Source organism: Malaclemys terrapin, chromosome 19 (assembly GCF_027887155.1).
Source record: "Malaclemys terrapin pileata isolate rMalTer1 chromosome 19, rMalTer1.hap1, whole genome shotgun sequence".
NCBI lineage: Eukaryota > Metazoa > Chordata > Testudines > Emydidae > Malaclemys > Malaclemys terrapin.
This window is the reverse complement of record NC_071523.1, coordinates 15,328,991-15,344,235: the sequence shown is the minus strand read 5'-3', so window position 1 is coordinate 15,344,235 and position 15,245 is coordinate 15,328,991. Positions and strand designations below refer to the sequence as shown.

The 15,245-nt window shown below is 50.5% G+C and overlaps 1 protein-coding gene across 1 annotated transcript in view; it reads left to right on the top strand.

Moving 5' to 3' along the window:
- The window catches only part of ACAP3 (ArfGAP with coiled-coil, ankyrin repeat and PH domains 3), a 153,622-nt gene extending 138,947 nt beyond the window's left edge, over positions 1-14,675 (top strand). Inside the window, exons 15-24 of the mRNA XM_054009321.1 lie at positions 195-403; positions 1,938-2,007; positions 2,125-2,219; positions 3,562-3,776; positions 4,437-4,541; positions 8,959-9,051; positions 9,670-9,890; positions 10,568-10,677; positions 11,694-11,804; positions 11,921-14,675. Coding sequence (XP_053865296.1) covers positions 195-403; positions 1,938-2,007; positions 2,125-2,219; positions 3,562-3,776; positions 4,437-4,541; positions 8,959-9,051; positions 9,670-9,890; positions 10,568-10,677; positions 11,694-11,804; positions 11,921-12,068 — 1,377 coding nt within the window. The 3' untranslated portion in view covers positions 12,069-14,675. The remainder of the gene's footprint in view (positions 1-194; positions 404-1,937; positions 2,008-2,124; positions 2,220-3,561; positions 3,777-4,436; positions 4,542-8,958; positions 9,052-9,669; positions 9,891-10,567; positions 10,678-11,693; positions 11,805-11,920) is intronic.
- The last annotated feature ends 570 nt before the right edge of the window (positions 14,676-15,245 follow it).

Genomic DNA, 15,245 nt, shown 5'->3' with positions numbered 1-15,245 from the left:
ATAAAAAGCCCACACTGGGATTTTAATGCCCCCCTCACCCCAGGGCTTCCCAGTATGATTCTGTAATGTCTCCCTGGAATGGCAGAGCAAGTCCTAATGAACCCATCGGCCCGCCCCTCTGCCTGCACCACACGGAAATCCTCCGCATCTGTCCGCCGGCAGAGCACACAGCAACTCCCCTTCTCTCTCTGCAGAGACTGGACCGGACCGCCTCCCCTTCCACCAGCAGCATCGACTCTGCCACTGACTCCCGGGAGCGGAGTCTGAAGGGGGAGAGCATCCTGCAGAGGGTCCAGAGCATCCCTGGAAATGACCAGTGTTGTGACTGTGGCCAGGCAGATCCGCGCTGGGCCAGTATCAACCTGGGCATTCTGCTGTGCATCGAGTGCTCTGGGATCCACAGGTACTGTGCGTGCGCTGCTCGCCCTGCCTGAGCGCTGGGGGCTTTGCCTGCCTGACGCTGAGGGATCTCTGGTTGGAGCTGGTCTATCATGTGTGTACAGTCAGGTTCAAAGGTCATAGAACACTCCTGAGTGTGTGTGTGTGTGTGTGTGTGTGTGGGAGGGAGGGAGAAAGAGTGAGGGACACAGAACAGGATGTATGTGTGTGTGATACACTCAGTCTACGGGTACTATATACTGCTGTGTACCCACACATGTATTAGGCCTTGGCTACACTGGTGCTGTACAGCACTGCAACTTGCTGCGCTCAGGGGTGTGAAAACGCCCCCCCCCGAGCGCCGCGAGTGCAGCGCTGTAAAACGCCAGTGTAATCAGAGCTTGCAGTGCGGAGAGGTGGAGTACAGACAGCGCTGCGAGAGCTCTCGCAGCGCTGGTGGTGCGACTACACTCGCGCGTCACAGAGCTGTCGCGGCAGCGCTGTGAAGTCCCGAGTGTAGCCAAGGCCTGAGTCTCTATCTACATCATATGCAGCGTTGATATATATAGATAGGGCAACCAGATAGCAACTGTGAAAAAATGAGATGGGGAGGGGGCGGGGTAATAGGCGCCTATATAAGAAAAAGTCCCAAAAAATGGGACTGTCCCTTTAAAAATGGGACATCTGGTCACCCTATATATATAGAGGATCCAGCACATGGCCTACAATCACATAGCAATAAATGTAATCTCTTGGCTGGGGTAAAATACTTAGCATATTTCACCTACAGAGCATTTTACAGACACTAACTAATAAAATCTTCAGCAGTTATAGAAGCTATTATGATCTCTACTGCCAGCTACCCTGTCCTGGAATGTATGAAGAACTTAGTGGTTAAAACTGGGAGTCAGGCGATCTAGACTCTATTCCCAACTGCTACTGACTTACTCTGTGACCCTGGGGAAGTCACTTACCCGGTCTGTGCCTTACTGTCTACATTTCTAAAATGGGAATAATCCCTGCACACTTTTGTAAAGTGCGTTGAGATCCGTGGGGGGAAAGGTGCTATACACGTGTAAATTATTATTAGTAGTATTAGCATCCTCTGTGATAACAAACCCTGTGTGCGTTGTGCAACCCAGCTCTCACAAACAACCCTACAATAACAAGCCAGCACTCATGTGCAGTAGTGGAATGCAAGTGTCAAGTAGGGAAACCTCGTTCCATTCAAGGTTTCCTAGGACGGACTGTAAGTAAGGAGAATAAAAATAAAAATAATTCAGTGCCAAATAACTCAACTGGGCGCTTTTTTCGTTTGAGGAATTCACTGGGAACCCCTCCAGGAGAGGGGGCAGTTCTGTGTGTGTGGAATTCTCTCCCTCTCTAAATCGATTCCTTTTGCTGCATACGTAAGACCTGGGTTTGCCCTCATTCACCCTGTGATCCGCTCGCCCTTCTGCTTTGTTGTATAGAGTCTGTTTGGCAGCCTATAACCCGTCTCTGTCTCCCCTTTGCTTGGCAGCCTATAACCCGTCTCTGTCTCCCCTTTGGTTCTCTAGGAGTCTGGGCGTTCACTGTTCCAAAGTCCGCTCTCTCACGCTGGATTCCTGGGAGCCGGAGTTACTGAAAGTGAGTGCTGATTTTCAGGCTGAGGAAGTGGGGAGGGAGTCCTTGGTGGGGGGCTGAGGCGGAGCCGGAAGGCAGCTGCTCTCCTGACTGCTTTGTCCCTCACTTGATGTATCGCAGCTAATGTGCGAGCTGGGGAACAGCACCATGAACCAGATTTACGAGGCACAGTGCGAAGCGCTGGGACTTAAGAAGCCCACTCCGGGGAGCTCCAGGTAAGTCGGAACCCACCCAGCCCTCAGTCCGGTTTGGGAATGACTCCCCCCAGATCTGTCTTTGAGGTGCAGGCCAGCAGGGAGTCAGTAGATCTGTATGGAAGTGTTGTAGCAAATGGAAAGGGAGATCAGCTTTGCCCTACCCCGGCCAACTACACAGCATGGCCTTCTGCTGACTGCCCCAGAAAACGAGCGGCTCTGATCCGTTCTCACCGCCTGTTAGTTTTGCTTCTTGGAAAGAAGGACTATTTTTAGGTCTTTATGACAGATCCTGTTCTCCCATCCCCCTCAGCTTTTGTTCCCTCCACAGTTCTGGCCTCCTTGAAGGCACTCCCGTTGGCTCAGCCATGCCCTGGCCTCTGCCTTCAGCCCCTTTCAGAGCTCTGCCGCTCCAGAGCATGTCCTCCACCCTAGACCTGCAAGTCACTGGGAGCCGCGGCTGCTCAGCGTCTCTGAAAACCAGGCCATTTGTTTAGAAGCCTGACTTTCGTCCCCTAGGTTGGAGGATTCTGCCTTTAGTGAAAAGAACAGGAGGACTTGTGGCACCTTAGAGACTAACAAATTTATTTCAGCATAAGCTTTTGTGGACTACAGCCCACTTCTTCAGATGCATAGAGTGGAACACACAGACAGAAGATATTTATACATACAGAGAACATGAAAAGGTGGAAGTACACATACCAATTGTAGATTGGCCTCTTACAGTTGGTATGCATACTTCCACCTTTTCATGTTCTCTGTATGTATAAATATCTTCTGTTTGTGTGTTCCACTCTATGCATCAGAAGAAGTGGGCTGTAACCCATGAAAGCTTATGCTGAAATAAATTTGTTAGTCTCTAAGGTGCCACAAGTCCTCCTGTTCTTTTTGCGGCTACAGACTAACACGGCTACTACTTTGAAACCTGCCTTTAGTGACATGCCTAAGGCCACAGAGTGAGTCAGTGGCAGAGCTAGCAACAGACCCCCAGTATCCTGACTCTTCGTGCCTGGTTCTTCCTGGCCTCGCCTCTCCCGTAGTCATTTACAAAGTGGGTGTAAAATCCGGCCTCACAAGGTCCAAGGCACTGGGGAGCTGGGCCCAGGATGCTCTGCCCTGATCACCCGAGCTTAGCAGCATCCCTGCTGTGCCCCACCCTAGGAAACAAGCCTGGTGTTACATTTTTCGCTGGCCTGAACATCAGGGGCATGAACTGTCCCAGCGCCGTGGGAGGCCAGCCCCTCCCCATGTGCTCTCAGGGTTCGCGGTGTGAGAAGAGCCTGCAGTTGCCAGGCTCTCTCGTTGGTAGGTTTAAATGAGCCACCTGTGGCACAGTAAATGCCTTTTCCTGCACTGCCCTCAGGCAAGACAAGGAAGCCTGGATCAAGGTCAAGTACGTGGAGAAGAAGTTCCTCAAGAAGTTGCCTACTGGGGAGGCCCTGGCGGAGAACGAGAGGAAACCCCGGCGCTGGAGCGTGAAGAAATGCCAGCGGCACAACAGCGCCACAAAAGCACCTACGGCTCGTCGGAAGTACCGGCATGAGGCAGGAAATGCATCGCCGGCCCCGCTCTCATCAGGTGGGAACCCATTCCCCTCCTTTCTTTCCTATATACTGTGCTGCAGCTGCCTTTCCACCCCCACCTTTGTGTGCGTGTGTGTGTGTGTGTGTGGGTACTATGCCATCCTCTACTGTAAAAACAACAAGGAGTCTGGTGGCACCTTAAAGACTAACAGATTTATTCCTCTACTGTAGGTAGATCTGATAAAGTGTCTGTGCTCCTGTCTCCCCGTAGTGGCTGCAGCCTGCAGAGGCTATAAGACCTAATGCTACTGCACAAGCATGTCCTTTGCACAGGTTACCCATGGAATTTCCTAACAAGCTGTATCTTCCTAACATACCTTCTTAATAGTAGAGGATGGGACCATTGCACTGAGGTGACCAGCAGGCCCCTTATTCTGCTTCCTTTATACCACAACTTTCTGTTCATTCATTAGGTTCAAACCTCCTTTATTGTTTTTACTCAGTTGGCCCAGAATACAGTCCTAGGGTTACCAACTGCCCAAAATGTCATGGGATGGTGGTGATTTTACCACTTCTTCCATGCTCCCTGTTTATTATCTGTATAGATTTGCACATTTCTGAAGTACGCTCGACGTGCAGGCTCAGCTTGTACAAATGTGACCATGGGATTGTCTTTTTTCCTCCACCGTATTTAAAAATCCCTCCTTGCAAACAGCTGCCACTCTGGAGAGGAAATTCCGGCGGGACTCTCTCTTCTGCCCCGACGAGCTGGATTCCCTCTTCTCGTACTTTGACACCGGCGCCGGCTCAGGACCCCGCAGTAAGTACAAATAACACAGCTCTCCTCTTGGCACGTCTTTGCCTCCCACCTCTTCTAGGGCATGTGCATTGCACCCGACCAACGGCAAGGTATCTGTCTCACCGGTGAAATGACCAAATCACACACACACTGGGGGAAATGTTTCAAGAGAGTGATGGGGAGTTACTTGCACAAACCCCGACCCACTGCCCTTTTTATTCCACTGGTTGTTTTTTTTAATCTCTTTCCAGTCAATCCCAGGCGTTTGTATTTTGGTGAAGGGGATTTTTTTCGCGCTCTTTACCCCCAACCTGTGCATTTCACCAGCTATTTCTTTTTCTTTTTTTTTTTTTTAGCAAGTCTTATTGCTAACTTTTTTGTGTGTGTTTGTGACGATTAACTCCCCTCACATTCCGTCCACCTTCCTCTTAGGTGCCAGCTACATCTCTATGCAGCACCCGCTGGCAGCTGGCCCCTGGAGTGGCATTGGTCCCGGTGGGAGCGGTATGCCGTTCCTCCTGGACGGAGGTAAGGTGACACCATAGCAGCTAGCAGCAAAAGAGCCCCAAAGATATGACTTGTTCCAACCAAAACTTAGATGTATTTTTCGCAATCACATCACTGGAACTCAGATAGCACTGTGATAGATACCTTAGGAAGATCAGAGATAGATAGGTAGACATTCTACTAAGACAAAAAGCTGAAGTTTTTTAGGCTCTGATTCAGCAAAGCACACGCTTAATTTAAAGTACACGTTAAGTCTCACTGACATCAGTTAAGCACCAGCTTTAGTGCTTTGCTGAGTCCGGGCTTTAAAGATGCCAGAGCAACGAGCAGGAAAAGCTACTTTTCAGAGAACTCCTGGATTCAGAATTTTTAGCTAAACTGAAACGATTCTTTTACCAGCATGGCTAGCGCTGGTCTCTTCCAAAGCACTCAGCGTTGTCCTAACATTGTTCCCGTTGAAGGCAATGGGAGTTTTACCACTGGCTTCCGGGGGAGCCGAGTCAGGTGCGTGCTTTGGCAGAGTCTGTGGACATGCCATAGGCCGCTCACTCCGTTGGGGTAAATCTGGAGTAATTCCATTGTCCTCGTTGGAGTTGCACTTTATTTGCACTGATGTTATTGAGAACGAAGTCCACCCCTTAGTGCACATGGTCCTAATCCCCCACTCATATCTATGGAGGCAGACCTCTGCCCCGGCACATATCCAGAATCCTGCTGAAGCCAAAGAGATTGCACACGGGCACAGGTGTGTATCCGATTGCAGAACCTGGGCTTTTATTGGCCAGAGCTGGCGAATACTGTAAACAGTTTCCCTCAAATATTGGTTCACATTTTTAACAAACTAGCCTAGGATGGCTGCATTTGCTTCTCTTTTGCGTTCGCTTTCTACAAAACACGGCGAGGAGTTTGCTGGCAGGAACATTTGTCAAAGCAGCACATCGAAAATGACACATTACAGAATATTCACACAAGGTGACATTTTAATTCTTACACTGGAGACCTGATCCAAAGAGTAAAGAGACAGAAACAGCCTCTGGGACCGAATCCAATCCAAACAGTTTACCTTTTGGATATCCATTACCTGCAGGGAACTAATCCAAAGCAATCCAGGGACCAAGGATTAGTCACTGACATTTTTCAAGAAATTATTTTGAATAATGAAGAAATTTGAGAAACTTGGGGCCTATTCAGGGACAGTTTGGAAAAAAAAGGAAAAGAAGCAAAATTCACCAAATAAACTATATGCTAAGAATTTCCCTCCCTGCTGTAGTTATGGCCCAGGAGTTCCCAGGCCTTTGGGCACCTCTGACAACTAGGACTCAAATCCTGCTTCAAGGTCACAAGTGAAATGAATCTGATGTTCTCGCTCTTGTGTCTAAGGGTGCATTGTCCCTATAACAAATCTGCCATGCAGCACTATTCAACCTAACTGGCACCCTGTGCTCAGGGGAGCGCCAGCACTGGAATATTTGTGTGTGTGTCATGGCAAGATCTTGCCCCTGTCGTTCCTGGCTCTGGATGATGCTATTACACCATCACTTTTATGAGTACGTCATTTTTTATACAGGAAAAGGACTTGGGAGTTGATCCTGCAAGATGCGAAGTGCCCTGTGGGAAGCGCTTAGCAGCTCTTACAGCCTTCCACCGTTAGTGTACAAGAAAGTGACAGTGGATTGACAATCAATCGGCCACCCCTGTAAATACTTGTTCTTTATGTTAAACAAGTACAAAATCAAACCTTACTCTTCTGCTGTGCATACTAAACAGAAACGCTTGACAAAATTGTTCATCTCTCCATGAAAAATATATGTGTCACTCTTAAAAGCGATTTATTACTAATTTCCCAGTGGCATATCAAGAGCACTGACGAAGAATAAAGTGCCTGATGTCTACGGATTTGGACTAGATTCTGTTCCGTTACCCCAGTTTAAGTTTGGAGTGATTCCACTTACATCATTGGTTTTACACTGATGTAACAGGTCAACAGCTGGAACAAAATGTTTAACACAAAATGACTGCATTTATAAATTAACGGTGGTTGATTTTTCTCTTTATTTTTCTTGCACTTGTTTTTTATTGGTTACACGGCCAAGGCTTAGTATAATTTTCTATTGAAAGGGAATTGCAAGATCAGAAGCCTGCTTTTAAACTGGCCAATTCTTTATTCAGAATGAAAAATTGCTTATGCAGTTGCATTTAAAGGGAAGCCAAGCCAGCAACAGGACATCACTGAGAGGTCTCTGTGTCCTGATGGCATCTTTAAACAGCTGTTCCAACCACCAAATCCTGAAGTGAGAGGTTGTGGGTTAACTCAGTGGAAGTAACTGACTTCTATCATTGGGAGTCACGATGGGCCCAAGTTGCCCAGTTTGCATCTTGATTTGGATCTGGATCCTAAATTCAGGTATATCCAAGCCCTGGAGATTTTGGTTTGGGCCCATATCTCCACGGGACCATCCCATTCTGCTAGCGATTCGCAAAGGAATGGGGTGGTTTTGTGTCTATCAAGAATATCCAGAGTTATAATTAATGACAACAAATTTTTGGACGGGATATTAAACCTCATATTTCAGGGATTATTTGCAATGAGGATGAGACCGAATGTGAGGGGCAGATTATCCCACATCTGTTTTACACCTCCCTCTGCTGCCTCTGGTGCTGGCCGCTGGATTAGATGGGCCTCAGATCTGATCCAGTCTGGCGGATTCCTATGTTGCTGGAAGGTTCTCCTTTGGTTTGGCTGCAGCTGTAACTCCAGTGGGACCTGGAGCGGAAGGTTCTACCCTTTCCAGGAGGGAAGGAGAGCACTTACTACAAACATAAAAAGAACAGGATTACAAACTCGGGGAGGCGATTCTTCTTTACCACTGTACCCACCTGGAGCCAGCAATGGGCGAGTGAAGGGGGATGGGGTTTGGAGGGTGAAGGGAGCCTTGCAAGGGTCATGATGGGTTCCGAGGTGTGGATGGGGATGAGGGGAGTCTTTCTCGGGGACCTGCACCTCGGTTCCAGCCCCTGCTGCTGCTCTTCCTCCCAGGGCTGGAGGGGCATGTACAGCTTTTGCAGAGGTAGATTCCCCTCTCTCTGACCAGCAGGGGGTGCTAGTTCAGACCCCCACCCCCAGCAAAGCAACAGGCAGAAACCATTCATTGTAATATTGAATCGTTGTAATGATATGATAATGAAATTCGGCTGGAACCCAGTGTGGGTTCCTGACGGGGTGCGGCGCGCTACAGAACAAGTGCAACATGCCAATGTTTGCTCAGTCCCACCCTGGTGGGGGCAGCATCCCTTTGGAGACCTTTCTTCCCGGCCACGGTGGTTGCCCCCTTGGCATTTTCTCAGCTGCCACCTCCACAGAAGTGGGGGCAGAGTGCAAAAGGGCTCTTCCATGGAGGTGCTGTGTGTCCTTGGTCAAGTCGCTTCATCTCGTTGCACCTCAGTTTCTGTGACGTGTTTGCCCACCCTGGGATATTTAGCAGCCCCAGGGGTTCATTAGCAGAGGGGTGGCTCCTGGCAGATGTGAAGCACAATATAAACTAACGGCCCGGGGAGCTGGCCAATGAACCCACCACAGGCAGTGACGGGTCAGCACATGCCAGTGACTCCTGCAGGGTGGTGGGAAAGCAAGCAGGAGGGCGATGCTGGGGCAGCTAAGGGTAAAAGCAGAGCATTGTCATTATTGGCTTCTGACACCGCAGGTCCTGCTGTAAAGCGCTCTCTGCTGCTGCTCCTTGCCTGCCATTCTCCTCACAGCCTCCAGGCCCCCCTCCTGGGGCTCCTGCCTGAAGGAGATGCAACGGAGAAGGCTGGAGCGTTCCGTGAACGCAGGGCAGCCCGGGGAGATGGGTGCCCTGCTACACCACGAGCAGGCTTTGCAGTTTGCCCTCATATTAAAACGATCTTGGTTTGTCTTCTGTTGGCCCCGCAGGTCTGAGTAGCGACAGCGGGCTGGGTGGCAGCACGGACGGAAGCACCGACGTCCTGGTGTTCGGCTCGGTGGTGGACAGCGTCACGGAGGAAGGTGAGTGTGACACGCAGCCAGCGATAGTGATGCAGCAGGCCCGGCGCCATTGCAGACAGGCCTCAGCGTCGCCTCATCGGCACACGCCGCATTGCATCGTGCTAAGGGACGCCTGACCAGAACATTGGGGTGTGGGCACTAGCGTGAACGGGTTCGCCAAGCAACACACCTCCATAACAATCCTCGAGGGGCTGTCAGCTCTCCAGGGGTGTGGTAATCTCCCCACAGCGTGGCCAAGGGGAGTGGCCCCGTGTGTCGTGCCCTGAGCCCCAGAGCAAGGAGCAGTTCCCACCCTGTATGCCTGGGCTCTCTAGAGAGGGAAGATGTCACCCCCTAGTCCTCCCGGAGGTTCTCCAAAGAGTTGCCCTCGCCTTGCCCAGGTTCTTCCCTGGTGGGGGCAGTTGCTCCATTCCTGCCAGGGGTCCCCAGGAGGGGAAGAGATCATCCCTTCACCCAGTGCGCTTGGGGCATGAGCCCCATCAGTAAACATGGCACTAAAAGGCCAGGAGGGAGCATAAAAAATGGGAAAGTGGGAGCCCCCTTGGCAAAGCTCAACATGGTGTCTGTGCCGCTGGCTCATCCCTCCTCTCTCTCCGTCCCCTCCCTGCCCCCCACCAGAGTGCGAAGTGTCGGAGGAGTCCAGCGGCGAGGCGGAGATAGAGCAGGAGGCCTCGGACCTGGAGGACCTGCGGGAGCTGCACCCCGGCCTGCTGATTTACAAGGCAGCACAGGCCAGGAACTTGCCTGTCATGGCAGAGGCTCTGGCACATGGAGCTGAGGTCAACTGGGTGAATGATGAAGATGAAAACAAAACTCCTCTGATTCAAGCTGTGATGGGGGTAGGTAGGATTGGCAGCACTGACTACGCAGACGCTGGGGGAAGCTGGGGGACTGGTTCAGCAAAACTGATAATACAGCTGGTTAATGCCCTAGAGTCCTCTGTTTAAATCGGTCTCAGATGCCAAGTGCCTCGTTTGGTGGCATTAGAGGCTGTTTGTTCACACTGCAAAGCGGCTAGTGCTGGGACTGGAATTAAAGCGGGTGCTGCAGCCCAGGACTCAGGTGCATTGGCAGAGTGGCAGGTGAGGGCCAGCACTGGGATAGCAGGGGGGTGCAGAAGTCCAGATCAAGGTGCATTGGCAGAGGGAGGCCTGCACATCACCCGTGTGCACGTCCCCTGGTACCCACCCCAGTGCTGGCTGTTTCTAATTAGAAACTCCCTCTCTGAAATGAAGCTTTTCCTTCTTGGGGAAGGGATCAGATGAGGATTCAGAGAGTCTGGCCTGCTTAGACAAGGAGGGAGACCCTTCCGGAGCTGCTTTGGGGACATTGATTCTTGTGTGTCTCTCTCTCCGATTGTAATGGATTATTCTGGGGTTTTCCCTTTCTTGCTATGCCTGACATTGGTGGGGCAGCCCTGGGATGGGATTGACTCTTCCCCGGAGCAGCCTGGGCTTTTATCAGCATTCCAGCAGTGCAACGGGACCCAACAAAACTCTCTCCCTCTTCTAAACAGGGCTCCTTGATAGCCTGCGAATTCTTACTCCAGAACGGAGCAGATGTTAACCAAAGAGATATCCGGGGCCGAGCTCCTCTGCACCACGCCACGTACCTGGGACACACTGGGTAAGTCCCTCCCTCCCTCTCCAAACACACCCCTGAGCCCACAGGTTGGGTCGACCCAAGAGTCCCGGTGGGCTGGTGGGTTTTGGTCAATCAGCTATTTGAAAATCACACGTTTTTCTAGCTACTGGACAACAACCTGTTTGGTGGGTTGAGGACAGAAGAACCCAATTCCCCTGTATAAAGCCAGGCTGGCATAAATGGAGCCTTATATGCTGTAGGTCTGATTCTGATCTGTCTCTCTCCATTGACTTCAGTGGAGTTACTTCTGATTTACACCAGTATAAATGAAAGGAGAGCCAGGCCCAACATAGATTTATTTTTATTAGACTATTTCTTTCTCCTCTTTCTGCTCTTGATTAATAGCTGCTTGGTGCATTTATTATTATTATTGTTCATGTAGGAGCCCTAGTCATGGACCCCCATTGTGCAAGGTGCTGTACAAATAGAGACAGTCCCTGCCCCAAATTCTCTCCAGTCTCAGCTCTGTTTTTCACCCTGTGGATTGTCCTCTTCCCCCTTCTCTGCTCCCATTTCCCTGCTCCCCCGAGTGCTCTATGAGCGTGTCCTGGACGAATCCTCTAATGTTAAAGTTCGAGTTGAACGTTCGGTTCGGTCATGCAGTGATTGGGTGGGTTTGAAGTTAGGTAAATAGTGTGATCACCCCTGCTTCTGAGGACGCATCCCTTTGGGGTGCAATTCACCCCTGTGCCGAGGGCCAGCACGGGGCATAACGGCCATACTGCATATGATCTGGTGTCACTAGCCACTAGAGCCATCTGAGTGGGCGATGGAGTTTGGGTCTCCCATTCACTCACTGTCACTCGTGCAGAGACCCACATGGGCTGCCGCTCTGACACCCTTTGCTCCTGTGCACTGGCCTGAGCGGGAGCTCTTCCCCGTCAGGAGAGCAGGCTAGCCATGAGAAGCACAGCGCCCCACAGTGCCGCTGTTGTGGTTCGGACCTCAGCCCAGGAGCCTGTATTTCTGCTCTGACGTCTTTCATTTCCCGTTTTCAGCCAGGTCTGCTTGTTCCTAAAGCGAGGTGCCAACCAGCACGCAGTGGACGAGGATGGCCAAGACCCCCTCAGCATTGCAGTCCAGGCAGCCAATGCAGACATAGTCACCTTGTAAGTGTTGTCTACCTTCGGGGATATTGCGGTTGGAGCTAGGCCTTGCTTTGCGAGCAATCTCCAGGTCTAGTCAGGAAAGGATAATAAAACCTCTTCTCTATTTTTCCCTCTAGGCTGCGTCTGGCTCGAATGAACGAGGAGATGCGAGAAGCCGAGGGCCCCTTCGGACAACCAGGTCAATATCCCAGCAACAGCCCCACTGAGCTCCAGTACAGGAAGTGTATACAGGAGTTCATCAGCCTTAATATAGATGAGTGTTAGTGACAACTCCCCACCTGCCTCTCCTTTGCTGTCTTAAGTGGGCTGAATTCAAGAATGCCGCCTGAGCCCCACCTTTGGTGTATATTGGTGTTTCTTGCAGATTGGCCTGATTCTGATGCCTACGGCAGATAGGCCAAGAGCCACAGAGGCAGGAGAGGGACTTTCCTGTTAGTGTGTAATTCTCATGCTTGACTAGAGACGGTCAATTTCACACAGGAGGAGATTCAGGGCACACCACAGACCGTGGCTCGTGGGTTTGAGTGTGCGGGGAGCGCACGAGTTTAGTGTAAAAAAGAAAAGAAAACCCTTTATCGGCAGAAGAACATCACCAACGATACGGCTGGATGATATGCTTGGAACCTGCTGTGTATTTGTAGCGCTATAGATCAGCCCTACACCGAATTATCGTATGAACAAAGTTTGGTTGGACAGCGTGCTGTTGCTGGAGCCCTCTCTTATCAACGGTGCTCAGCAACTTGAAGTACTCATTAGCAAATGGGGTGACTGCAAGGTTTGGAAGTTGTCAGAGCTGGTTTCAAATGCTAACGCGGGGGCCTCTTAAGTCTGGAGGAGGCAAGCTGCAGGTAGAGATCTTCTGCTGCAAAAGGCTCCCGGGACGGGGTAGGAAGGAGAGACATGGCCGCCCACCTTACATGCTCTCAGGTTTAAACCAGCAAAGCTCCCTTTTTTAAACCAACAGTAGCTAGCTGGTCAAAGCCATAGCTTAGCTGCGTCCCGGACTAGAGTGCGATGTGTTTAGTGTTACTGAAGCAGTGAGGCTAATTTTTTGTGGCCAGGAGAGGCTCGTCGCCGGCGATGGGCTTTGTGCCAGGGAAGAAAACTAAAATCAGACGCCCACAGCCTGAGTGGCTAACTCAAGCAGCTGGGTTTTTTCCCTGGTCAGATTTCCTCCTTCGCCCCTTTCTGGGAAGGGGATTTCTATTTGTATGCGTGTCCCTAAATGCTGTCGTCCCTCATGCTGATGCATGCGAGCAGGGTGTTTCTGCAGCAGGTCCAGGGAATCCGGATTGCTCCATTTCCATTTACTGGCAAGACTATTTTGGTTTTTCTTTTTTTGCGGGAGTGTGGGGGGACCTGTTTTTCCTCAGAGCCACTTTGGATTTTACGGTCTGTGTTTCTGACGTGCTCCCGGTGTCTCGGCAGAGATACCATCACCACGCTGTCATTTCTGCAGAGGGCTTGGAGATCATGTATAAAATTGGAAGCCCAACCTGTGACTGTGCATGACCATGGAAAGCCTCACTGGGCTCCTTTAAGAGTCCAGTCCCACTCAGTGCTGAGCCCCCCAAATGCCATTCAAGTCAATGGGATTTGGGGGCTCGGTGCCTAACAGGAGAAGCTCAGGATCTTGAAGGATGAAATTCTTAATCAGGAACACAAGAGACCAGGAAGACTTCCCCGTGCCCTATCCCCTCTGTTAAGCTAGCAGTGATACACCGTAATATTTCTTTCCATCAAATACTTGTCCGATTCCTTTAATAAAAGTTCTGCTCCGCATACCAGCTGCTGCCCTTGGTAAGTTATACATCTGCTGGTTGCGCTCTGTGGGCATATTTCTGTCCTCGGGTGCAGCACGAGCAAGCAGGTTCCACTCAAATCTGTGCACTCATCCAGGGCTAGAGCAGTAAAGAAACGCCACCCAATTCCTTTAGTTCCTTTCTCAGCTAAAGGGCCGGATCCTGCTCTTTTGGAAGTCAAGGAAAGCGTTGCCACTGATGTCAGTGGGGCAGACTATGTCCTGAAGGTGTGCCACCCACTTCCTGTCTTCCCTCATGGCTTCTTTCCTGTCTGCTCCCTTCGAAACTGTGAGACGGCCACTCCCGGAACGCCAAGATCTCAGTTACACCCATGAGCTGTAAATCTGGAATAACCCTACTGAGTTTGCTGGAGTTGCTCCAGATTACCACTGGAGCAGACTCTGGATGGCTTCCCCGCTCCACCCCCCAGTATAAAAACCTATTCTCTCCAGCCCTTCACTGTCCCTTCTCCATCTACACTCCCTCCTGTTGAGCACAGAGATCACGCCAGTGCTCTTTACATAACATGCCATTGCCAAAGCTGGATTACGTGAGTCTTCAGCATTTACGTAGTCGTGCTGTCTTCCTGCCCTGTACACTTGGTGGGGCCCACAGTAAACCTCAGGCCACCTGCACTATCCCCTCTGAGTGAGTGCTGGAAAAAGGCTTTAGGATGCCTGTGGTGGTACTTACTAGAGGCTAAACACCGCAGTCTTTGCTCATGCCATACTCAGGCAAAATGCCCATAGACTTCATGAGTAAAGCCTGCAGAGTTGTGCCCTTTGTAGTGAAATGGTCACTTGTTACCTTTTAAGTACAGAGAATGGACATTGATATTTAGTCCCTGTTATTCAGGGGACAACTTCCTGGTGACTAGATTCTGATCTTAGTGTAAATCTGGAGTCACTTCATTTGAAGTCAGTGGAGTGATGCCAGATTTACACCAGTATCAATCATGTCTTCTGTAGCTAGAAGTGCACACAGCATTGCAGAGGTGGCCTCTGTGCAGTTGGAATGTTTCCCTTTGATTTGCACGTACAGTGCCCTCTGTTAAGGTTCTTGTTTTCTGTTAAGCTGAAGGCTATCGGGTTTGATCCAGCACTTCTCCACTTCCCTCATCCACTTCAGCTTCGGCGTTTTCAGCATAGAACCACTAACGGTATATGGTTCTCTTGGTGCCTGACCTCGTAACCTTTCATTTCGCTGCACTCCACACTGTTGCCTTCTCACCTGTCCAAATCACGTTAGGTGTAAACTGCTTCCTCCTGAAAACTGACTGGCCTCTTCTATTGCATCACCTTTTCCTTTGACACCTCCGATTGAGTTACAGCCTGAGCGTGCTCCCACTGAGGTCAATGGGAATTTTGCTGTTGACGTCCGTGCGAGTAAGATCAGAACCCTGCTGAGCAAAACCCTGGACTCACAACTCCTCGGTGTGAAATTTTCTGCTTGATGGTATTGCCATCTCTGCCGATCTGGGATGGTTTACGAAGCTGCCTGACAGAGAAACTCCCTTGCCTTCCTCAATTTACTGAGCACTCTGCCTTCAGTCCAGCGACACAGGAATACTCACCTGCTTAAACCTCAGCCTGTACTTCTGTGCTTTGCTAGATTGGGCTCAAAGGGCTCAGGACTACGC